At 41.7% G+C, this 25,355-nt stretch overlaps 1 protein-coding gene across 1 annotated transcript in view; it reads left to right on the top strand.

Moving 5' to 3' along the window:
* The window catches only part of LOC122787719 (WD repeat-containing protein 62-like), a 1,689,893-nt gene that overhangs the window by 1,472,483 nt on the left and 192,055 nt on the right, over positions 1-25,355 (top strand). The window contains exon 24 of the mRNA XM_044054617.1: positions 10,258-10,375. Within this exon, the coding sequence (XP_043910552.1) occupies positions 10,258-10,375 (118 nt within the window). The remainder of the gene's footprint in view (positions 1-10,257; positions 10,376-25,355) is intronic.

The raw sequence follows: 25,355 nt of genomic DNA, 5'->3' as shown, positions 1-25,355 counted from the left end.
GTAGCGTTTCAATCTGGATTGCCCATAGTTTCAATTTGTGCAGCAGGTACTTGGGCAGATCCTCATACATTCATTTCTCATTACAAAGTAGATGTGGTCTCCTGGGGCAGGGCTTCCTTTGGTTCCACGGTTCTGAAGAGTCTGTTCCAATGAGCCACCCAGGATTGAGGTGCTAGGGACGCTGTCCCATCCAGCAAGAACAAAGGCGAGATTGGACAACTTAACATAAAGAAGTTGTATACCTACGTAACATTCCATGTTAGTTGTCCTTCATCTCGCCTTCCTTCTTATGTTCCTCCCTCCTTCCCCCTTCCTCGAGGATTGAGAGGGGGTTCTCAATGGTTTCACTGGCTAATTTGTTTTGTTGTTAGTTGCTTCCTAACCAAATCATGACAATTAACTGTATATTCAGGTTTATTAATGGATTATCTTCTATAATTATGTCTGGTGTGAGCTATCTCAAACGAGGTCTGGGTAGCTGACGCTGGGCATTTTGGGATAAGGGGTAGCCTTGAGCCAGTAAAGAGCTTTCGAGCTATAGTAAGTGGCCGAGTTGGAGCCGAGGATCAGCTCCAAACCCATATAGCAAGAAGGAAGGCGAGATGAAGGACAACTAACATAGAACGTTATGGTAGGTACATAACTTCTTTTTCCTTCTGATAGAGAATCTAGGAATCTAGACAGGTGGGGAAAGAAGGTTTATACCTCTGCCACTCTTGCTGTTAGGTCTGCCAATTGCCTTTTTCATATGCTCAAGTATCAGCAGCATACCCTGGAAGCTATTAAAACAAATATTTCCAGTGTGCCTCTCTTGGCGGAGAATAAAGATATGCAGGATTTACTTAATTCTGTCAGTCTTGTTAACAAGCATTCATTACACTGTGGTTTTGACGTTCTTGAAGCTTCCTGCAGGGATGCGGATACTGGATCTGTTAACAGCAGGCATGCTTGGTTCAGGGAACAGCCCCTTCCAGAGCTTGTCAAGGCCAAGCTTTTAGATGTACCTTTGCACAAGGACAGTCTTTTTGGCAGTAAACTGGAGGAGGTGCTCAAGAAGATGGAGGATAAGGCCAAGTCCATGCAAACAGTTAAAGACTTTCTGCAAGTTCAACCTCCTCGCTTTAGCAGGAACTGCCCTTCTAAGGGTTTGATGTTTCCTGATACCGGCAGACAGAACCATTTTAGGACCAGAGGTTATAAATCTGCTATGGGACATGGGGCTACCCCTCAAAGGACTAAACAATGGCACGCTTCCACTTCTAAGTCAGGAAGTTCTAAGCCTGCATCTCAAGTCCAAGCATTCTCAATGACTTTGTCCAACTTCTGCCTGTTCCTGCTTGCCCGGAGTTTCCTTTAGGGGGAAGGTTGGCCATTTTTGCTAGGGTCTGGGCCACCATCACGGACGACAAATGGGTACCCAGAACTGCATCCGTAGGACAAAGTTTTCTTTCCATAACTTTCCTGTGCACAAAGGATTCCCGGACATTCCTTCAAATCAAAGGGCAGATATAGAAAAGCAAATTTTTGTCTCTGTTACATCTGTGGGCAATAGAATCAGTTCCTGCTCAGCAGGTAGGCCAAGGCTTCTATTCCAGACTTTTCTTGGTGCCAAAAAAAGAAGGCACCTGGCGGCCTATCCTAGATCAATCCATTCTGAACTCTTTCTTGGTGATTCCAAAGTTCAAAATGCTCACTCTTCATCAGTTGCTACCAATGTTGGACAAGGACTCCTGGCTGGTAACTTTGGATCTCAAAGAAGCTGATCTGCACATCCCAATTAGGGAAAGCTGCAGGCAGTTCCTTCGCCTCAGAGTGGGCAAGCAACATTATCAATTATCTGCGCTGCCCTTTGGCTTATCTACTGCTCCCAGAGTTTTTACAAACTGCCTGGCTCCAGTCATTGCCTTTTGTAGGCAGAAGAAAATTTAGAGTTACCCTTACTTGGACGACTGTCTGATTCAAGCAAAGTTTCAGGAACAGCTGTTAAAGAATTTGGAATTTGTAAAGACTCTTCTCTCTTCCCTGGGTTACACTCTCAATGAGCAAAAGTCAAAAATGGTGCCATCAAAGGAGATAACATTCCTGGGAGCGAGTCTGAACACAGCCGCCTAGATGATGCATCTCACCCAGGAGAAGCTGACAACTCTTTCAGCTTACTTCAAGGACTTGGCAAGCCTGTCCCAGCTCCCTGCAAGGAAATACCTGCAAGCTCTGGGATTCATGGCCTCTTGTATTCTCATGATTCCATATGCAAAGCTGCATATGAGGAAATTGCAATGGTACCTCAAGAGCCTTTGGTGTCAGCACACACAGGACCTGGATGTGATTATTCCTCTGCTTCCTTGTTTGCAGAGAGAGTTTCTATGGTGGGCGACAGCCTGTTTGCAAAACAAGGGCATGTTCTGACCACAGACTCATCGGACTACACATGGGGAACTCACCTGGATGGCAGATGCATACAGGGACGTTGGAATGCCCAGCAGATGCACTTGCACATAAACCTGAAGGAATTAATTGCAGTTCACCAGGCCTTACTGGCTTTCAAGCATCTTCTTTCACCTGAAACTCTACTGGTCAGAAGAGACAACACCACAGTCATGAGGTACATCAACAAACGGAGTGATTCATTCTTACCCTCTGTGCAGACAGAGCATGATTCTATGGTCCACAACAGCATCATTGGGCCTACATCTTCTAGCTCAGTTGCTTCCAGGGAGACTCAATGTTTTGGCAGACCAGTTGAGCAGACAAATCCTGGATCCTCATGAGTGGCAGCTGAACAGAACAGTCTTTTACAGCATCATTCAGTGTTGGGGCACTCCGCAGGTGGATCTTTTCTCCTCCCTGGACAACAACCTTCTGCCACTTTTTTGCACTAGACAGTATCACAGCAAAGGCTGGAAAGTGGATGCTCTGTCTTTCCCTTGGTCACTTCTGTCAATTTATGCCTTTCCTCCTCTTCCCAGAGTATTGTTGAAGATCAGGGATGAAAGACCAAGGGCCATTCTCAGCTCCAGGCTGGCCCAGGCAGAATTGGTATCCTCTGCTTCGCAGTCTTTCTTAATTTCCTCTGTGACATTTTCCTCTGAAACCAGATCTTTTGGTTCAGGAAGGGGGAAAAATTCTTTATCCTCATCTTCAGACTCTCCATTTGGCAGCATGGCTCATTGTATGAATCAGTCTACTTCCTCCCTTTCCCAGCAGGTGGTTGACGTACTTCATGAGGCCAGGAGGCCTAGCACTAGAAAGTCCTACACTGGCAAATGGGAAATATTCTTTCACTGGATGCAGGAAAAAGGGGAATCTTCTTCTCAGCCTACTCTTCCTCTGATTCTGGAATACTTGGCTGAATTGCTTCAAAGTGGACTTTCCTTTTCTTCTATCAAGATTCATGCTGTAGCTATTTCTGCTTACTGTTCTTTTGAACAGCCATTTTCTCTCATCCCCTGATGAAAATGTTTCTCAGAGGTGCTAGCAACTTAAAACCTCCCAGAAGGGCACCTACTCTGGCCTGGGACATTAATTTTGTGTTGGAGAAGCTCACTCTTCCTCCTTTTGAGCCAGCTGCCACTGCAAACTTAAAGTTTCTCTCTTGGAAAACTGCATTCCTTTTGGGTATTTCTTCAGTAAGGAGAGTCTCAGAACTGCAGGTTTTGATGGCTGTGGAGCCCTTTCTCATTTTCTATACAGATCGTGTCTCCCTGAGGACCAGTCCCTCTTTTATGCCGAAGGTGGTTTCTAGCCTGACTCTTAATCAGTCCGTACACCTTCCTAGATTCTTTCCTAATCCTCAGAATAGAGGTGAAAGGACCCTGCATTCTCTTGATGTACAAAGACAGCTCAGATTTTACCTGGACAGGACTAAGAATCTTTGGAAATCTGCTCAGCTATTGGTCAGCTTTGCTCCTGGAGCTCAGGGTAAAGCTATTTCTAAACAAAGCATTTCTACATGGATTGCACACTGTATTACCTTTTGTTATTCATTTCATGGCAAGGTTCCTCCTCAAGGAGTGAGGATACACTCCACAAGAGCAGCCTCCTTTTTTTAAGGGGTGTCCCTATTAAATAAGTTTTAGAGGCTGTCACATGGTCTTCTGTAAACACTTTTACAAAGCATTGTAATTTGCCTTTGTTTTCTAGATCCAGGTCGGGGTTTGCCTCTGCTGTTCTGCAGGGCATTCTCTCCAATCCTTGATTGGGTCTGTACCTTCTCCCTCTTCTCTGGGCTTTGGTAATCAACCCATTTGTTAGGACTGCAACAGTGAAACACGATGAAGATAGTACAGTTGTGTATACTTACCATAAATGTAGATGTTCAAGTGTATTCACTGTTAGTCCTGGTTCCCTTCCCTCCAGCCCCCCGTTTTGGTATTCTCCTGCTCTCCTTTCCTAAGGTGCAGGCTTTGTTTGGTTTAGTTTACCAAGGATGCTTTATTTTTTGTCTAGGCATTGTTTGCTTGGGGGCTCCTGACATTTGTGGCAATAAAGACTGAGGAAGTGACGTTGGCTGCCTCCTTTTGTATCAAGGATACTGACGTCCTATATAACCGATGGCAGCCGACTTCATATCCCCTTACTTTTGGTATTCGAGCCGATCGAGGGCTACTGGGGGCCGGATAACCCATTTGTTAGAACTGCAACAGTGAATACACTCGAACATCTACATTTATGGTAAGTGTACACAACTGTACTTTCTGCTTCCTCAGTTGTAGATAAGACAAGCTGGATAAAAACTGAGCATTACATTAATGCAGTAGAAGGGTCTTAGAGAATTTGTTCATATTTAGTCAGCTGTGAGGGGAGCAGATGCTGTGCTTTAGATTTTAAGAGTATGGTTTCTGCAGAATGAAGCATTATACCAATCACTTCTTGTGCCACAACTAGAGAAATGACATTTGATTACATCACTGTGATTGCAGTAACTGCTGTCAAACCAGGCAGTAGCCCTGCTGCTACTACTGTGGATAAAAGGCTATATACTGGTATACCAGAATCATGTATGCCTGCTTGTTTTTGTGGTAGCTGTCCTTTTGTAAATGTATTTCTCCAGTGACTAAATAAAGTAAAATGTCTCTGATAATATGAAAACCCTGAGGTTGGTGCAGAGAATAATGTTTGTTTTTTAAGTTATGAAAGACTTCTGTTCTTTCTGTCCCCATATAAGTGGTCCTAGATTCCCTGTTTCAGGAAATGAGTAAAAGGTGTAGCCAATTTAATATAGTTAGCAATCCACTGCTACAAATCCCTGACATGCTCAGAAAAGTTCATAATTTGTTTATCGGAGGAGTGCTTTAAGTACCGATTTAATATACCGCTGCAGTGTAATACTACTTCCTTGTCATGGACACCATAACTGCAGCTTCCCTTTAAATACATAATGCACTTTTTTTCCAACCTAGTCAAATGTACAGCATCTCTTTCGTAGTGTTCAGTGTTATCTGACACCCGTAACAAATTCATCCACATATCGTACCAATGCAAATTATAGCTGCAGTTGAAATCCTTAAAATCCTGTTTGAAAATTGGTAGGCATAAAGAACCCAGTACTGTATAGCTTGGGTAACCCAGCCCAAGTATATTATTCTTCCTTATAACTAAATGCAAACAACTGACTGTCAAGGTGGATAAGAACTGAAAACAGGAGAAATAATTTGACTCAAAAAATGATATGCTTGCATGAGGTATACAACTTAAAATGCTATCAGGATTAGCAGGTTATAAAGGTGGTGGAGACGGGAGATACTGTTGTGATAGGTCAACTAGGTCTCCCCTTCCTTCTGTAGCCAAAGCTAAATCTGTGGTAGCTGTATGAGTGATGATTCTTGATAAGCCAGGGACTGGTGGTATGTAATCCCCATTTTTCATTGGGTGTTTCTGGCCAGTTTTATTTGTATTTAGTGGGATGACAAGATTATGGATCCTCTGTTTTTGTTTTAATTCCCAATCTGCCGTAACACCTTCCCATGTGCATCTTTTTGTTCACTCAGTGCTGACTTATCTGTTTTGGAAGTTTCTCTATACCAAGTATAAGATGACCATTGGTCCAGACCTACCTTTCTCCATTCCTTTAAAATAAAATTTCCTGTCCTGCAGAAATCTCATGTAATCTTAGTTCATGCCTGTCTTTAGTATTTTATTCCATTTATCTACAGATCTTTAGATTGCCTTACCATGCCGAAACTCGTAACTGCAAGTCCTGGAATAACAGGACTGAAATTACAAAAATTTGGATATGGAATACCAAGCCTGAGATATAGATGTTCAGACATACATATATCTTGAGTAATATAGAGGGCTTGCAAAAAAACAGTTTTAAAGGAGAAAAAGGAAACGTTTGCTCTTCTCCTGCGTTATCATACTGTTTCATAATTCCAGGGCCCACAGCTTTTGAGTGTCAAGATTACACTAGACAGCCTAAATAATACACATGGACACATGCACAAGGCTAGAGTACCCTTGGGTGGGACAGGAATCTTGTTCTGTTAACCCCAATGTACGCATCACACACATTCAAATTCTACTTCTTTAAGTAATGAAGGCATCCTCATTACTTATAATGTGGATTCGCCCTTTGAGTGGCAAATACCTCAGTATTTCCATCTTACTTTTAATGGGGATCTGCTTTATATAAATCACATTCAAATTTTCTAACTGTGCATCACCTACATTTAAATTTTTAAATTCAACCTTACTGCTGTTTTTGTGTTATTTGTGCAAGCAGATGTAGTTGTGCTCTTAGTACAGCTTAAATCTGAAAGAAATGAGGAAACCTTATACTTTGTAGTGGTAACCTTTTTCTTGAAATTTTCCTGTACAAAAACGTAGTCTCCTAGCAAGTATCTCAAAGCACAGCATCAAGCTGTGAAGGTTGCCCTTTCTTAGAGACTTCACAAATGTAGTTTCTTCCAGTCATCGTATGCAGGTTTGTAATCCTTTTTCCTCCAGAACGAAGACTCAAAAGGCATTATAACAAGAATATACAAATGTGATGATAACTAACAAATCTGACTTCCAAAATCAGGCTTTCTTCTCACATTTATACCCTATTACAACGTACTTTTCTGCAATCTTTTCACATGCTCAGATGTTCTTCGCTTGATTTAATAATTACATAGTTTTCTGCCTAACAATTTCTATTACTCTGTGACTCTTCACTTTGCTGTGGTACATTCCTCATACAGTGCATTTTGAACTCTAATAACTCTTAATTCATTTTTTTTTTTTTTTGCAGTTGCTATTCTCAATTCAGTTTTGGCCACATAATTTCCTCCCCATGCACTCTAAAGTTAAGTTCCTTAACAGCTGTGATCTCCCATTTCCTTCAGATGCCACTCAGGCACTGGATTGAGATTCCACGGAGGAGGCATTCCTGCAAACTTGGGAATGAGCCTTCCTGTTAAGGAAAAAGGTAGGACTGAAGTGAGATGAGAAGGACAAAGAGGGTTGAATGCTTAACCGCCTCCTGTTTTCATGGACCTCTGAATACATCTTTGGGCTGTGCTGAGTCTGTGATCTTGAGATTCCAGGTGGTTGTAGAGGAGGTTGCCCCATCCTCTCCTGCAACAGATGCTTTTGTGCATCTCGTGTGATTTTTTTTTTTTTTTTTGGATGATTTAGTCCCTGAAAAAGAGAGTTTAGGAAGGTGATTAACCACTCAGCTTGTTTAGCAAACTGGATTCTGAAGGCAAGTAACACCTGGTTCCTTGGCATAGAGGTAGGTGACCCAAGTTTCATAAGTGGCTTAGGTGCTGGAGGAGCTGGGCAGGGGTGGTGGGAATGTGTAGTTTGTCATTTCACCTGTCTCAGGAGAAGGGACTGAGGTGCGTCTCTTGCCTACTACTCCTCCACTGTAGAACTACTGGTGGAGACCAGGGTCCTATAGGCCTGATTTTTGAAATGGGGCAGAATTTTTGGTGAGTCACATACAGAGCCATGGGCAATTATACTGAAAGCCCATTGCACCTCCCTTCTTGGATGCCATGGGCTTGTGTAGGGGAAAGTGAGTAGAGCATAAACCAAACAACCTTGACGGATGCCTAGATGATGGCGTCTTGTATCTCACGCTACAGGAATGAATGGGCACTCAACTTTTATACTTCCTGAAGGAATGCAATCTTCCTCTTTCCATGTTTCCTTAGCTGGGTGGGGTAGTTGAAAGGTTGACACAGTCCTCATCTGGTCTAGGATCCTTGAGGTGTTACCAGCCAATTTCCAAGGACTGAAGTAGGAATGGAGGGCTTAACTGGTAATTTATGAGGCTCTGAGAGCTTCTTTATGTCTGTGAGTCTGTCTTCTTTTTGGTTCATGTCAGTCTTTGGTCACTAAGATCCGAGTTTGGTGGGATGTCGGGGTAAGCTTTTAGTTATGGAGAGGTTCCCCTTTTGATCCAGAGGACTATTTCTGGAGGAGGGAGAAGTTACTGCATGCCTTCCTATTCATTACTTGAGGTCTTTCACATAGCTGGAGGTCCATGGCTGGGTCTCTGATGGACAGTTCTCATCCTTCTTTCCAGTTGTGAGGGTAGGACCAAGTCCAGGTGTTTGAATGTCCAGGTACACCTAAAGGGAGGGGGCTGCCTTTTCCTTTTTGGAGAACCTTCCCCCTTGGAGGATGCTGAACTCCAAAAGTAGATTACATCTTTTGGGTCTGGTAGCCTATTAGGAGAGAAGTATTGGCTTGCTTCTTAGGGTTCAGTAAGAGGTGTCATCGCTCCTTTTCTGCCTGCTTTCCCTGTGTATTCTAAGGTGGATGTTTATTTCATTGTGGGCTTCTGATTTCTTATCATTGAAAGAAACTTTTGGACTTGTTTCTAGGTTCTGCATTGCCACCTGTTTGGAGGATTTCCTTTCCCCATGTGTGAGGATGTACCCACTCCCATCATGGGTTTAGGGGTATGTCCTTTGCCTTTTTCAGCTGCTAGTCTGTTGCTCAGACTCTGGGCATTCCACCCTGTGACAGGGCTACAGTCCAGTCTACTCCTTTTTGGAGGCACTGCCACCCGTATCCTGTCCACACATCAGGTCCTTTCATTGTTCGTGTTTTATATCCTATGTAAGTTTCTTGGCCACGTCCCTGGATTTACAGATTTTTGGTGGGATTCCCTGTGACCACATGCTTTCAGGCCCTGATGTTTTCCTGCACCTCCTTTCACAAGCACATTTACTGAGTGGGATTTCACCTAGTCCTTGTACCCATCCAGGAGGATCCACAGTGTTAGATGCAGCAAATGTGTTTGTACCATATCAGTTTATAACAAGGACCCTCTTTGATATGTCAGCGATATCGTCGTCCTGCCTTGTGGATGTTTAGCCGTGGCTGTTTGTAAGCATGGCAAAAGTATATTCTAGTGTATTTCTTGACCGTTGGAAAATGCAAATTTTCACTGTTGCATTTATTTACAGGTCAGTGCATTATGTTACAGCATATGTCATGTGTCATAAATTGGCATGTGTGCATCTTCAAGTGCTGGAATTTATAAAAGAAAGATGCCAAAATCTGTTTTGGCAGAAATGATAACCCAACCTTACAACCCATCAGAAAGCACTCTGTTTAAAGATCAGTTAACACTGTACCAATGTATGTTCAACTTCTCACCTCCACCCCACTCCAAGGGTGGTGAAGCTCTAGGGAGATTTTCCCTTCAATTTGCTTTCATTTTTAGCTGAACATGTGACAAGTATAATACCAGCTGTTTCAGACTGGAGTGGGGTGAGAGCAAAGTAACTCAGTTGTATTAACTTTTGAGTATTGCCAAAATAGTGAGTTGGATTCCAGGAAATACATTTTTTATGTTGTGGATATGTGTATTGTTTCCTTCCTTACAGGGTGACAACATTGTGAGGCACAGGGTTCACAGTGTTTTCCTAAGCCATTGAATGTCATACAAGTGTACAATCAACTCCCATAAGAGGTGTACACACCTCAAAGAAGGAATAAGAAAGAAAAATATTGCCAAATTGTGGACTAGTGAAGATGATCCCAATTGTTACCACTGCAGAAGGCTCCATCTCGCACCAAATATGCTAAGTACATGTTACTTATGGTAAATGCACCTCACATAATTTTGCTGTCATATTACTGTATTTTAGAGGTCATATTGATAGTTCAGTATGGTATCTGTTTTAGTGGCCATATTGAGATAATATTTTATTAAATATATGTTCTTATTGTTTGCAGGCAAATAATGTTGAACATTGTAATTTATTACATTTCCGAGGAATAGCATGATTATTAATGCTTTCTTTCCTTCCTTTGTAGAAAAGTTTGATGGAACATTGACAGATTTAAAACCAGATGACAATAATGAGAATGATTTCTTTCTGAATCCTCGCTTAAGTATTTCAACAAGATTTCTTTGCCAGTACCAGAAAAACAGGTAAGTACCATTTTGAAAGGTATATAGCAGTAATGTTTCATAAATGTGTACTGTTGACCAAGTGTTATTGAAACCACGTTTCACTTTATACTAGTATTGATAAGACACTCATGTTTACCAACACTAATTACTTCTGTCCTAATTACTTATTCTGTGTACATTGTAAATCTCTGCTTTGTCATGGCCGAGTCTGTCATCTGTTATTTTCTTGTTTATAGCTGTAACTTGTTGCTGTAGCTACTAGGAACCAAATATGTGAACTAATTAATGAAGAAAATGCTGACAAATGTGCACAACCTCTTAGAAACTGGCAAGTGTAGAGATTTAGGCTTCATATTTTCCATTTTCTAATGATTTCACCTTCAGTTCTTTTATCTCCTTTACAGTATTCGTAAGTTCCTTTTCTTGGGTGGCAAAAACCAGGGTACCATTTGGCTAGGCTTATATAGGCCTTAGGGCCAATAGCCTAGTACCTACCTATGAACCTATGATTTCCATTTCCTGGTATTTGCTATTTTTGGCTGCCAGTAACATTAAACTTAGTAAAGTCCCAACATTTCTATCAAAGTACTCAGTTGAGAATTTTTAAAAATTTGACAGCACGTTACATTACAAAAAACGTGTTCCCTATTACATCTCTTTCTCTGTCTCTCTGTTTTCATCACACTTCCAGCAATTGTTGCCTTTGGAAGAATCCTTTGAATTCTGCTGTGGAGTATAAAAATATCTGTGCAAACACTTCTGTGTAAAAATCCTAAACCTTCCAAACTTTGTTGTATACATGGGAGCCTTCCCAATTTTTTTCCCATTGTTCTTTTGTAAATTGCCTTTCCATCAGAGGTGTTGTGATGCATTATACCAGGGGTCTGCAACCTTTACTATCAAAAGAGCCATTTTGGCCTTCCTCCTACCAAATAAAATTCAACTGGAGCCACAAAACGTATTTGACCCATAAAATGAAGATAACATAGCACACTAAGTTTTATACATAGTTGTTTTACTATATATAACAGAACTAAGCTTATAAGAACAGTATTTAAAATCTGTCCCTATTTTTGTTCTTTTGTTGAGATTTTTATTGGGATCGCCCGGTTGCTGTGTGTGTGTGTCATACCTTTCATACTCTTAGAGCAAGAAATCTGGACAAAGGCTCGAAAATGGGGACACTTTTTAAATATTGCTCTTACAAAATGAAAAAGTTGGTGGAACAGATTTTGCATTAGCATGAATTTTCTGAAGGGTATGAAGTCTGAAGCTCAAACGTCTGTCGATATTTTCTGACCTCAGCCCTAAATAATTTACCAGTGATATGCCAGAAAACCAAATTTTATGAGAAACATACCAAAAATATGAGGCAAAAATCAGGACATTCTGCGAAAATCTGTACAATTGATTAGAGGTATGGTGGAGAGGTACGGAAACCTTTAGGAGATGCTGATGCTGCCAAGGAATTGCTTGATCGCTCTCCGTATGTGTGTAATGTATAGTAAATCAAAGCATGTTATTCTAGCAAGTTTCTAAGTTTATAATAGCAATATTTAAATCCATAACTTGATCGATCTCAGTGTGTGTGTCGTGTGTCAGAATGGCCATTATTTTTCCAAGCTACAGAGTGCCACTGCAGAGGGGTGGAAGAGCCGCATTTGGCTCCAGAGCCACAGATGGCAGACCCCTGCATTATGCTGTTGTATTCACATCTTTAGAGTTACAGTTGCATTATTTTAGTTGTATGTCATTTAGTTGTTTAATTCTTTTTTACTACAATGGAATATAATATTGAGGTTGGTATAATGATAAGCTTTCTTGAACTTAGTTTTTGTAACTTTGGCACCTCTGCTTAATACGGTTCTATACGTTTTTCTTGAAAGCTTCATTGTTTGAGCTGTGTGTGTATGATGTTTGTGCCAGCATTGACTGTGATCTCACACAGTATGAAACTGCCTCTACCCCTTGACTCAAACTGCTTTTTTCTACTCTGTCCTGCCACTTGCACATCTTTTTTTTCAACAGATATCCAGCCTGCTTTCTGTAAGAATTAGATGGTAGCTTTTGAAGGTTCCTGTTCACAAATTGATGTGTGAGGATCTTCTGCGCAACTTTGTGTTACCACTATCACATCAACTAATGCCAACAGGATCAGAAGTTTGATCCTAAACCAGTTTAGTTTTGTAGTAGACAATATGAGTGTCTGGAGGAAGTGCATCTGTGGCTTTCATCTTGAGATGACATTTCTGGATGTAGACATAACTCATCCATCAGACCACATTTCATTAGCTAGAGCTTGAGGCCAGCTGACCTGATCCTGGGGAGTGGTCCCTGGAGTTACCTAGGTATGGATACATTGGAAGGAAGACTCCACTTTTTGAGAATCCACCAAGAGTCAGAAGGGTCTACTGAGTTATGCTGAAGTATTGCTTTGTCATTCTGTACCTGGCTTCACAATCCAAGGTATAGCCATCAAGCAAACTTTTGATATGTGATGGTGGCATGAGTGGTAGGTGTGGAACTACACCGTTAGGAGAATAGCCTGATGCCGTGTTAGTCCTGGCAAAAGCCTCTCTTTCCTGTGCACCACCCTAGAGGAGATGCTTTTGGTTACTGGATCCCCTCTTATCCAGTGTCCAGCACTTAGCAATTATATACTTGCCCATGTATGAGACTGTGAAAGTGCATGCCTAGAGCTAGTTAAGATGGTGATACTTCCTCCCTCTTAGGACTTAAACAGTCTGAAATCCAAGTAACCCCTGTCTGTAAGGTGTTTAAGGGCAGAGAGTCCTCCCCTCTGTCAGGCTTATTCCTGATGATCTCTGCTTTAAAAAGGTTTTGAGGCTCATGAAGTCTTGTGTGGACTGGCCTCAGCCCCCCCCTCAAAAACTTAAATATGTATCTGAGGAAGGAGGAGGAGCCCTAAGGCATTGTGATCGCAGGTGCTGTCTTGGTTGCCCAGTAGCACCCTAGCTCTACTTCTTCACCACCTGTGAAAAAGGAGTACCGTCTTCCAACTGAATGGAATTATTTTTCTTCAGCCGTTCTAAAGCTGGTTCCTGTGTGATATTGCCAGCGCATCTCATGCCCTAGAGACCTCAGTTGTTTTGTTAAATTCCTACCAAAAAGTTCAGTGCTCTGGACAGGTGTAGCAAGATAGAGTATTTCATCTCACACATTTGATCTTGTTGCCTTCTACTGTTCAATTTTCTTTAATGGATCAGGCCTTCGAAAAGCTTTCAAATCTCCATTATTCTGGGCTCAAAGAGGACCTGCTTGAGTTTGCCCACTGCTACTACCCTTTTCTACTATAATTCCATTTTCCTAAAGCATTAACAAAGGCCTATGGCTTAGACATGTATGTGAGCAGGATATCATGTCTTTGACAATCAAACAGCATTGTGGATGCCCAACTTAAAGGAAGTAGTGCTGTTTGTCAAGCATCAAGGACCTGGTTAATGACTCCTTGAGGAAGAAGAAGGCAGTTACTGTGGGAAACCTTTATGGTCCACCTGCATCACTCTCTCCTCCTCCACTTTCTTTTTCTTATTCCATAACTGGCCAGTCCACATAAATATGAAGAAGCTGCCTCACTATTTGGTGAGTAATGGGGTATAGTGTGTCTTTGCCACTAGCACATTCAGGTTGTTGACTCCACTGACCCAGCTGCAATAGGCTTTACTATAGCATGAGACTGAACATTGTAGGGTAACAGGAACAAAAAACAACAGCTCCCAGATACCCGAGTCCACAATTCAACCAAGTCATCAGCTGTGTCGATTGTTTGTTTTTGAACATTGTAGGGTGTCTGAATTCACTCTGATTTGCAGATCCATCAGAAAAGAGTAGTGTGGTTCTGCAGCTAGTCGTCTTTGCAACATTTTGGATTTCTCAAATCTTCCTCAAAAAGAGTTGCAGTAAGTGACCATGAGCATCTCAGCAGAACCCTTTGCATAGACTCTGACTCTGCTGTTGAAAGGGGTCTTAGAGGATGCCACTTAATTGAAACAGGGTCATGAGTTTTACTTCCTTTTTTTATGGTATTGAAGGGAACAAAAATATGTGATGTTAAGGACCTTGCTTGCTAGGTTTTTTGGTGGGATAGTAGTTCTGTAATCCAAATTCAGTACTTTTTCAGAAAAATCCATATGCCCGCCTGTCGCACTTTGTGATTTAAGACTTAAGCCACATAAATCTGCCTGTCCTCAGAACTGGACAGCTACTTTTGCCAGTTGCACAGTTTGAATCTTGAGCTTTACTGAACGTGAAAAAGTCCATTGTTTCCATGACTAAATGTTGTAATAAGTTTCTCTGTGTTCATCAAGTTACTTGGAAAACCCCACACTAGTACTGATAACTGCTCCATGTGTCCAAGGTCTAACCCACCTGCTAGATTAAAACGTGAGAGGCTTTACTAGCCCACTTAGGTGTAGATAGAGCTGTTTGATAATTCTTTAGACATAGACTGGCCTAAGGGGTTTTATTGCTGTCCCAGGTATACGTTAAAGTATTGTCAATAGGACAAGCAGTGAGCTACCCTTTGTAATACTGAACATCTGTGAAAGCAAGTCCAATAAACACCCATTACCACAATCCCTTCAGGTGATGAGATTACACTTAACTAGCTGTGCCTCGAGCCTGAACTAGTCTTCACTCTCAGTTAATGACCTTTGCACTGGAAGAGATGTCGCCTCCATCTCCCTCTCTTGTGGTGGTTGAGGTGCCCTAAATTACTGCTCTGTGTGTAATGATCAGCTGGAAAATGTAAGTAGCCAACCTGATATCAAATATTTGTTTCTTGAGTCATCAGGTCACAAGGCAAGGATACTCTGTACTAGGACCCCTCTTCCTCATAATCTGCCCTCCCATGCCCATGTTAGAGGGTTCCACCAAGACTAGGGCTAACGTCTCGGGGTCTATACTCCAGTTAAGTATTTGACATCTAGTGGGAGCTTGAGTTACATATGTAGGAGTACATGATTAGGAAGCTCATTGTGAAAACCACACCAAGCCTAGTACAAGCCTCTTCCTCTGTGTGCTGCCTTTACCTACCTCTGGATCCCAGATATCTAGCACGAGTCTGTCCGCATGTCTACAAATCTGCAGGCATTGTGGGTGAGTTGCCATGTATTCTCTCATTTAGGATTCTGTGAGGATTCAGGGCATCTCAAGGCCTGTTGTCTCTAGGATAGACAGGGTTAATGAATATTTTCCCTATCCATATTTTTGCATTTGGAGATACCCTTATTTTTATGAGGACCAGATTCTGATGTGACTGGCCTCATCAATTCCTCCTCAATATCTTCTGGTATAGTTTCTGGTGAAAAAAAAACTTGAGGCACCAGATGACCCCCCCCCCCCCCCACCACCAAGGGATGTTATTACAGTAATCTGGAAGTAACTTGACTTTGTTCTGTCAACCCCAAAATAGAACAATTCCCTTTACAATGATGTGCCTATTTTGCAGATGTTGTTCTGTTGATCAAAAAAAAAATCCCTTTACAAACCACTACCTCAGTAGCAAGCCAGCTAAGCTGGCCTGTTCATCTCTGTCCTCTCTCATATCCCCCTACACCCCCTCTCGAACTCTACACATATCTGATCAACACCTCCTTAATATTTATAAAACCAACAAAACATTGGTAAACTTCTATATAAAAACAGTGTCCCAAGCCTGGAACAATCATCGACCTAATATTTGCAGCATTAGATGTACAACCTTCTTCAGAACTGAACTTAAAAGCTACCTTCTTAATTCTATCTCCTGTCCATTCCAGGACCATCCCTCCCCCTCCCAATTCCCCTCTTTACTCAAAATATATCAGCCTACTACTTCCCCTCTCTCTATACTCGTCTCTACCCCAAATCTTTCAGCCTTCTAATCCCTTTACTCTGTTAACAGCTGCACTAACACATTTCACTATCCGTCTAGATCTGTTTTCTGTAATAAAATGAGCAACTAACAAGAACTTAACTCTGTATTTTTTTGTTGGTTTCTTTTTCTCTATGTGTAAACTTTCCTAAGATGTCCACTCAACATTTTTTTAAATTTTTGTATATACTTTTCATTGCAACTTGTGTTATTGTAAATATCTACTACAGTATAATTATGTAAGTTTTCCTGCTTTATGAATGTATGATGTAACTGTGTAATTTTCTTTCTTTTTTTTTTTTTTTTGAATTTATACATGTCAATGTTTTGTAATTGTGTTTTAGCTTTTCTCCACGGGTCTCCACTGAAAACGGGCCTTTGGCACAGCTGGACCAACCCAGTTAACAAATGACAAGTAAAATAAATAATTAACCCAGTGCTGACTCCTTCCTGCTTTATTTAGCTCAGCATAGGTTCCAGTGACCACAGCATTTTAACTGCTTGCTGTCAGAGTCTGGATGGTTAGAGCTTTGGACAGCTGTACCAAGACGTCTTTCTGTGATGCTGGAATTTAGGCCATCAGCTGAACATCTTAACTATTGCATTTTCCAGGTCTGTGCGGTAAAGTAAATACTGAGAACCTTGATGACCTCCCTGAATCTGAGCTCAGGAATGACCTGCATGACAATATACCCCCACTGTAAGAGAACATATATCCTGTTGTAATTTTGACTGACTGCAAGGTCACTTTTTCTAAAGCTATTAGCTCAGATGTTTGCCTTCGCAGAATTGTGTGACCTTTGCAAGATGGTGTTTTTTCCATGGAGGAGATCAGCAACAGGATTTTGGGCGCCAGGTATTTTGGAGGAATATGGTTTACAGATAGCCTGTTGAAAACCTGGTTGATGACCTAAGGATGAAATTTGGTCTTCTCCTCTGTGGAGAGTCTATATTTAAAACCTCTTGCTACTTCCACCTATTTCTCTGCTTGACTTAGCCAACCCCAAAATTGGAAGAAGCTTTCCTGGCATCTGAGGGCATCTTTCAAGCATCCTACAGTCTTGCCACTCCCAGTGCTGTTTATATCACCATGGTTAGCAGTTTCCCTAGTGGCCCTGCCCCATTTTTGACTTCATTCTTAGATTGCTTGCGTTAAGGTGATTTACAGGTTTGCTGTGTCTTGAAAGAACCATCATAGGGGATCAGTAGTCTCTAAACATGATTGTTTCTGGCCACATTCTGTGCTTTACAACTCTTCCTCCAGAAAGATCTTCACTTATAAGCAATCCAGTCTGAATGTCTACTGCTAAAAAGAGACATGAAGGCCAAGATATTACTCACTTCTGCACAATATCCGTACTCCCAACTTTGGGCAAACTTCTAGAAAAAAAGTCTCTGTATCCAGCAGTGCCACCTGCTATCTTCCAAGCAGCGCAGTTTCTGGCCTGGTCTTGGCCCCTAATTGATGCAATTCTGCAAAACATTGAAAAGCATCCTTATGGATGTCCTATTTATAGCTCTAATACAGGCATTTGACCTCATTGACCAATGTTTTCTAAACAAACTAATTGAAATCATATCAGCCCAGGCAGCCTTCCCTGGTTTAGAAACTTCCTCTCAAACCGACATTTCAGAATTAAAATAGGATCCTCCCAGTCAGAATCTGCATCTGTTATCAAATGTGAACCCCCAAGGATCCATTCTTTCTGCCCAGCCTCTTCTCCATATTTATTAGCAAACTTCTTTGTGACTTTCCCCCATCTCCCACTCATCCTCTCTTCAGACAGGAGCAGCTCATGGTATTAGACTGCTGGGCTACAGCCCGCAATTTTGTCAAAAGAAAATAAAAGTTATTTTTACACACTAGTAGCAGTATGAAGTGCAAATTCTAGTGTGTGATATTGAAGATGTGATGATTCATGGAACTTGGACCAGTGAGCATGCGTGCTTGAGTTCCGCTTTTAAAAAAAAGTTTTATTGCTGCCGGACTGTTTTTAAAACAGTCCAGATTAAGAAGACTGCAGGCATCAATGAAGATGCCCAGAAGTCATTGTGGCTTTAACTGCAGTAAATTCGATTCTGACTGGGCTGTTAAGTCAGCAGCCATGTCATGTAATTTGAGTATGTGACATGGGTGTTGATACGTCCTGTTGCTCTCTCATTCTCTTCTCGCACCTTAAGTTACAGTTAATTTGTGAGGGAGAGAGCAAGAGAGACAGACAATAGAGAAATGAAAAAAAAACTGAGTGGATCATTTAAATTCACAAAATCATTGGATAACTTGTTACGGAAGTAAAGGATTCCTTGGAAAAGATAAGTTTTTTAATCAACTCTCAAAAAAATCATGAGTTAAGTTCTGAGTGTTTTTTTTTTTTTTTTCCTGGTAGGGTCGACCAGATAATTTTTGTATTTAATTATTTCCTGACAGGATCAACCAGATGATTTTTAAATATGGCAGGAGTTGTATAAATTTTGTTTCTTACATCTTGGACCTGTAGTCTGGCAGAGCTGACCAGATAGTAGTAGAAGGCTGAACCTACAGTGAGCTGGCTGTTTTGGGGGCCGTTTCTGATTTTCTAACAATATCCTAGCATGGTCAACCAGATACTAGCAGGTGGTGTATGTGTTTTGGGGGCTTGTTGATTACTTTTTTTTTTTTTTTTTTTTAAATATACTATTCTGACAGGGTTAACCAGATACTAGGAAAACAATGTGTTTTGGTGTGGGAACTGTTCATAGGTGTGTACTAGGCTAATGGCCCTGGAGCCTTTACAAGCCTAGCCCATAGAAGTGCCCTGGCATTGTGCCACCCGACATTAGTTCCCAGTGCCTCTATCAAGTAGAGCCACTGGAGTGATTCCAAGGGTGAACTTTCTATTACCCATCCACTCATCAAGATTTCTCTTTAAGAGGGCTCTGCTTGACATGTATGGGAAGTCTATTCCAGAGCATGAGCAGTCTTTGGGTGAGGCATCTGTCCTTCCAGCATGTTCTGTTAATTGTGGTATTGAGATTGAGGTCTCTGGAGTGTGTGGTGTGGAAGGATTGGGATTTCTTTATATGTAGCATTTCTAACAGAGCTGGGTTAGCTTTTTAAGTCAAGCAGAGATTGCCTCTAAGCAGGCGATATAAGACCGTGAATAGCTGAAGTCTTTTGAGTCTGTCCATGTAGGACATTTGTTTAATGCCTAGGATCCTCTTCGTGAAGTACTTCCCAGCTGTTGCAGGTGTCTAGTCAGGTACATGCCAATTGGGTCTTATATTCGATGATTGGTCTAATGAGGGAAGAGTAGAGAGAGACAATGACCTCTTTCTTCCAGGATGCAAAACCCTTGGTAATGAGATGTGCCACATAGGATGACTTTCTGACCACAGTGGCAATGTGGTGGTCGAAGGAGAAGTTGCTGTCAACCTGCATCTCCAGATCTCTTAACGCCTTCAGTGATCATTGAGTTCCCATTGATGTGCTAATTAGTGGGAACTGAGTTTTTATCAAAGGGGATGACGACACATTTTTTGGTGTTAAGGTTAAGGCCATGGTTTCAACTCCAGTCACTGGTCTCAGTGAGGCCTTTCTGTAGGATGTCTGCGTCACTTGGGGTGCTAATAATGGCTGTCAACTTGCATCTGTTGATTTTTTTTTTTTTTTTTTTTTTTAATATAATATCCTGGCAGGAGTCTGAGAGATACTAGGTCTGCAGTGTGTTCTGGGGGGGGGGGGCGTTTCTGGATGACCCTTTTTTTTTGTTTTGTTAACCTAATATCTTTTTGCAGGATTAGTCAAGATAAATTAGGATGGTTTGTCAATATTTTGTTGTTGAAACAAACTCTATGCTTGCATGAGTAAAGTGTGTGTGGGTGAATTTAAGTAAGATCACATGCAAGTTCTTGGCTACGTCATGTGAAAGAAATACGCTAATGTAACCATGGTCTTTTATTTTCATTATTTTGAGCTTTGTAGGTTCAAAGCAGATACTCTGGGTAGGCAGTTCTGATGGAGGGCAATATCTATATGCGAATGGAATGACTGCAGTTCTGGCCTGCTTTGCAAGAGTAATGTGCATTTCAGTGAAGTAAGATTAACCACAAGCTCTGAACTCTGAGTATTGTTTATGTCAAAAAAGAATACTTACCTTAATGACAGTGTCGTCTTTCTTGTTTTTGTTTTTAACCTCGCAAGACCAAAACAGAAACTGTGGGTGGGGTTGTCAATGGAGATTGTGGCTATGTTTAAATGTAAATTGGTAAGTATGGTCAGGGTTGCTCCCACTGTAACATAGTTCTGCCCTTTTCTACTTTTCTCCACCCATTCAGCTGTCTCCTGCAGCCCGTCTTTGATTTGAAGTCACCAGCTGCCCCTGTCTTCAGTCAACTGGGTCTTTTACTGGTCAAGCCATTCTCACACCAAAGTTCAATCCCAACTCCATTCAGTTTTCCATGAACTGTATCATTGACTCAGAAACCATAAATTACTGCATAACCCATCCAACACCAAAACTGTCATTTGTGAGACTTCACAGAAAATTCTACAAGCACCAGACTCTATTTTTAACTTACACAACCATTCCATAGAAACAACCTCCATCTTCAGTTACCTAGGGTTATGGCTTGATTAGTCTCTAAACTTCCATTTCCATATAGACAGAATGAGAGCAAAAATAAACCCCCTCCTGTTCTGGGTGAAAAGAAATTCCTTTTTTTGTCATGGCTAGCCAGAGCAGCCATCGTGAAAGGAGTTCTTTCTCGGCTAGAATATAGACTGGCTCTTTTCACATCTGCCTCCAAGAAAACCACCACCGTACTCAGTACAATCTCCAACAGCATCTGCCAGTTCATTACAAACTTACCCCTCCATATTGGCCAAATGGCTACCCATGAAACAAAGATCTAACCTACTGTTAGGATTCCAGCTGTTATGAACAACTTCATAACCAAACATTTACTCTTTTTGCAGCCAGACTTCATGAAAAGAGACACTGTTCATAAGGCACACTAACTCATTAGCTCAAGAACTAGACTCCACAACACTGCATGTGCATTCTTCTCTCAGGCACATACTGTGGCAGGTTGTCCCCATAGCCTAAAGGAAATCAAAAGATAATGTGACTGAAATCACTGTTGCAGTATTTCAAACAGATGGATTTTTGCCTCTGATATCTGGCCAGAGTACCAAAGGGTAAACATTCCCCTACGCCCAACGTATAACCTCAGTTCGCAAGCATAGGGGTGCATAGGTGGATGTATGAGCATAAATCTTTAAACTATCTCACTACAAGCCTGAATGCAGTTTTCACACCCATCTGTCTGATCTTCACATTGTCTTTTATATACCATCAGCTTTCTTGAATTCAGATATGTGCCCTGTTTGGGAACCTTCTTTCCTTGTTTAAATTGTTTTGCTATGATTTTGTTAGCTGTCAGCTAGAAGACGTAAATGAGAGTGCACTTGCAGTGGGCAGATAAAGTACAAAGATCTCCATACCCAGTGTCTTTTCTGCGTAAATGCAGGACATGATTACAAATTGCCAGTCCTTTGCACCCAAAACATTACATTGCCATTTGTCATTTAACACATTCTTCAAGACCCAGTAACTCGAATCATTTGATCCCATCTAAGATGTTGGAGCCTTCAGCACTTGATGTACCTTCAGATTCTAAGAAAAACCTTCAAAGGCCTAGGCCTGAGACCCAGTCTGCCCTGTTGATTCTGTCATACCTGCAGAGGTTGCAGAACCTGCAGTATGTCTGATTCTACCTCAGGCACCCTCTATCCATGGCCCAGTTGAAGGCGGATATTGTGTTGGATGGTCATACATATAAAGAGACAGCTACTGCAACTGAGAAGGGGCAATTGCACATCATTATCTCAGAGAGACCAAAAGACACCCCCCCCCCCAAGTTTTAGTATGGGAAGAGATCCCTAGAAAACTGATTTAAGTAATTCGTGAGTCAGAGCCTTTGTTGTTGGTTCAGGCAGATGTCACCTGAAAGAAAAAGTGAGAAAAGACAAGCACGTTTCCTCTCCTCCCCCTTCTAGGGAGGAGGGGATGGACTTTTCTCAGGGCCTGTTCAAGGCCATTATTGTTCTTAAACCACCTTTATTTTTATCTCATCCACCCACTCTACAGAAGGTTACTGTGGAATCTTCTGAGGAGAAGGAGACCTAAGAATCTGATGATCATTCCCTAGCTTACTCCTCTCAAGCTCACTCTCATGGCCAGGTGCCTTCTGATTTCCCTGTGGAAGAGACTTCCTTTAGGGAGACTATTACAAATATGATAAAACATACCGAGTGCAAGTCTAAACAAATCTCTGATGCACATCTTTTAGAAATGAACACTCTGGACCCTTTCCTTGCCCTTCCATTCCTGGAGGCCTTTTATGACACCTTCACATCCATGTCCACAGCTCCTGACTCTCAGCCCCTAGCATACGAAATGCCAGACTGATTTTATGAGGTTCCAGATGATCTTAAGTTTCTTTTTAAGACTCCTGTAGCTGACCCTTCAGCTGTTTCCCTAGCCTGTGACAAACCTAAGCTACTGGCAAATTCTTATGCCCTACGATCAGACAAGGACAGCAGGGCTACGGATAGGTGGGGGAGAAAGGTCTTTACCACTTCTACCCTGGCCTTCAGGCCATTGATTATCAGAAAAAGCTGACCAGTCTATCCTGAATAATCTTAACAAGGCTGTAGCTGACATGGCAGACATAGATGCCAAACAGATTTCATTCTTCATAAATCAGGCCACTCATGTGGATAGACCTAGTACAAACTGCAGCTGTGATGCTGTTGAGGCCTTATCCAGAGAAGCTGCTACTGATTTTGTCATTCAGATACATGCCTTGTTACTTACCCAGTCCCTGCCAGACGATTTCAAGGTTAAACGCCTAGATTTCCCCCTTGACAGGGACCTTTTGCATGGACCAGAGGCAGTTAGTGTATTCAAAACCTTGCAGGAGCAAGGTAAAATCAAAAATCTGGCAAGATGATAAGAAGCCCAGAACTTGCATGTCCACAACTAGTGTGGTTTGGCTTTATTGGCTTGAATGTATCCACAAAGATTTAAAAAGAAAAAGTAAAAAGTCATGAACATTCAAAAGCCATATAGTTGAAACACTTGATGTCCTTAAAGGGTCATTTGCATATATTCCACTGGCCTCTATTACAGGAGGCTTAAGGTATCACACAGTGAAAACTCTAGCTTGGCTTGTTTTTTTTCTTCCAGACACTTCATCACTCAGGTATTATAGAGAAACTCTGTCAGCTGGACATAAAACCTGTATATCACCAGGTGGGTAGCCAGATGGCTCACCAACAGGGCACATACTGTCAAAGTGGCTGAATTCAACACTAGCAAGAGACCAGTCAACAGCGGCATACCACATGGTTCTGTACTAGGCCCTCTCCTGTTCGGTATTTATTTCTCAAAAGGCAAGACAAAAGTAGATGGCCTTTGGCAGACCAAGTTTGTGGATGACTGCAAACAGGGAGCAATCATTGAATCCCCAAATGATACTAATACTGCAGAAAGGATTAATGCAGACAAATGATTGGTGCCATAGCCATGGATTGAAACTAAATGCAAAAAAATGTATAATTATTCCCTCTGGAAAAGCAAATACTCCGGCTAATTACGGTATAGCCAGCATCTCCCTAAGAGCAGACCAAGTGGTATGTGATTTGGCTACTCAGGTCGATAGTAATTTGAACTTCAACCACTATGTATCCACAGTGGTGAAAAAGTCCTATGTGGCAAAACTCATATGTAAGGGCAGAGCATTCAGATCAAAGGACATTATAATTCCATTGCACTCGGCCCTCATCAGACCAGTAATTGAGTACAGTGCACCCTTTTGCATGTACCTCACCAGATATCTGCAACAGCTAGAGCAGCCCCAGAGGTTTCTCACAAGGAAGATGCAAGGGATAAAAAACAAGCCCTGCACTGAAAGATTGAAAGCCCTATAACTGTATTCTGTCTCCTTCAGACTACTAAGAGGCGATCTGTGTCTGGCCTACAGGGCAGTCTCCAACCTGGCCCTGATGGAAACATTCGTAAATCAAACTGCAAGAGAATAACTCGTTCCAGGTATCTTAACCTAGCCTCTAACATAAATAAATCATGTTGGAGAGAGAGCTACATCTCTGAGACCACCCCTTCTCTGGAACAAGGCCAGTGGATGGGTATGATAAAGTTACTCCTGGACTGGCACCCATGTCCATCATGGACAGAAGATGTCAGTATTAGATATCATAGCATAAGCTCATACATCTGTTAACTTTGTTTTCCTAACCATTAAAAATTGGGAAACTCTGGTTAAGTATGGCTAGGATTGTAAGGGCTTTTGGCCTGTTAGCCTTGCAATCTCCTTTGAACCTATGAATCTATAAGAATCTGAATTGGATATCAGTGTGCTGGAGCTCCAAACTGTTTACCTTTACTTGCAAGCCTTCCAGAAGTTATTACAGAAAGAATCAGTGCCATCCACATGGGCAACCTGTCTGTGATTCGTTACATCAGCAGAAAAGGGAGACTTGGTCATTTTCCCTTTGTAGAGAAGCCATCTTATTCTAGGGTTGGCAGTGGCCTGTGATCTATTCCTAGGGGTGATTCACATCCCTGGGGCGGAGCTGGATGGTGTGAGCCCATGAGTGATCACTCAAGCAAGCCGCATTGAAAATAATTTTTTTTAGACACGCCTAAGTAGTATGAGACCAGTTTGTTTCACCATCATATGCAAAGTTCAAGACCTTTTCCCTTATCCCAGATGCCGTCATCAGAGGGAGTAATATCCCAATAGAATTGTGACATCAGGGTCTGCTGTACACGTCCATATCATTGATTCTCAAAACAGTGCAGGATGCACAAATCTTCAGTTTGAAAGTTATACTAGTCACCCACACTTGGCCCTACAAAGTTTGGTTTCTACTGCTAGTACTATACACACTGGAAGGCTCATTCAGAGGACTTCTCTTCAGAGGCTTGATACCTCATCCCTTAAGAAGAATTCATTAGGGCATCAGTAGGTTTAAGCTTCTCGGTATGATCTTCAAATGTGAACATTGCTCAAAATTCTTACTTTACAGGCAAATTCAGGGAGATTTTAATGTTGTCAAAA

Source organism: Protopterus annectens, chromosome 1.part0 (genome assembly GCF_019279795.1).
Source record: "Protopterus annectens isolate FY-2018-M chromosome 1.part0, PAN1.0, whole genome shotgun sequence".
Lineage (NCBI taxonomy): Eukaryota > Metazoa > Chordata > Ceratodontiformes > Protopteridae > Protopterus > Protopterus annectens.
The sequence above is the reverse complement of the archived record's forward strand: the minus strand, read 5'-3'. Positions and strand labels throughout refer to the sequence as shown.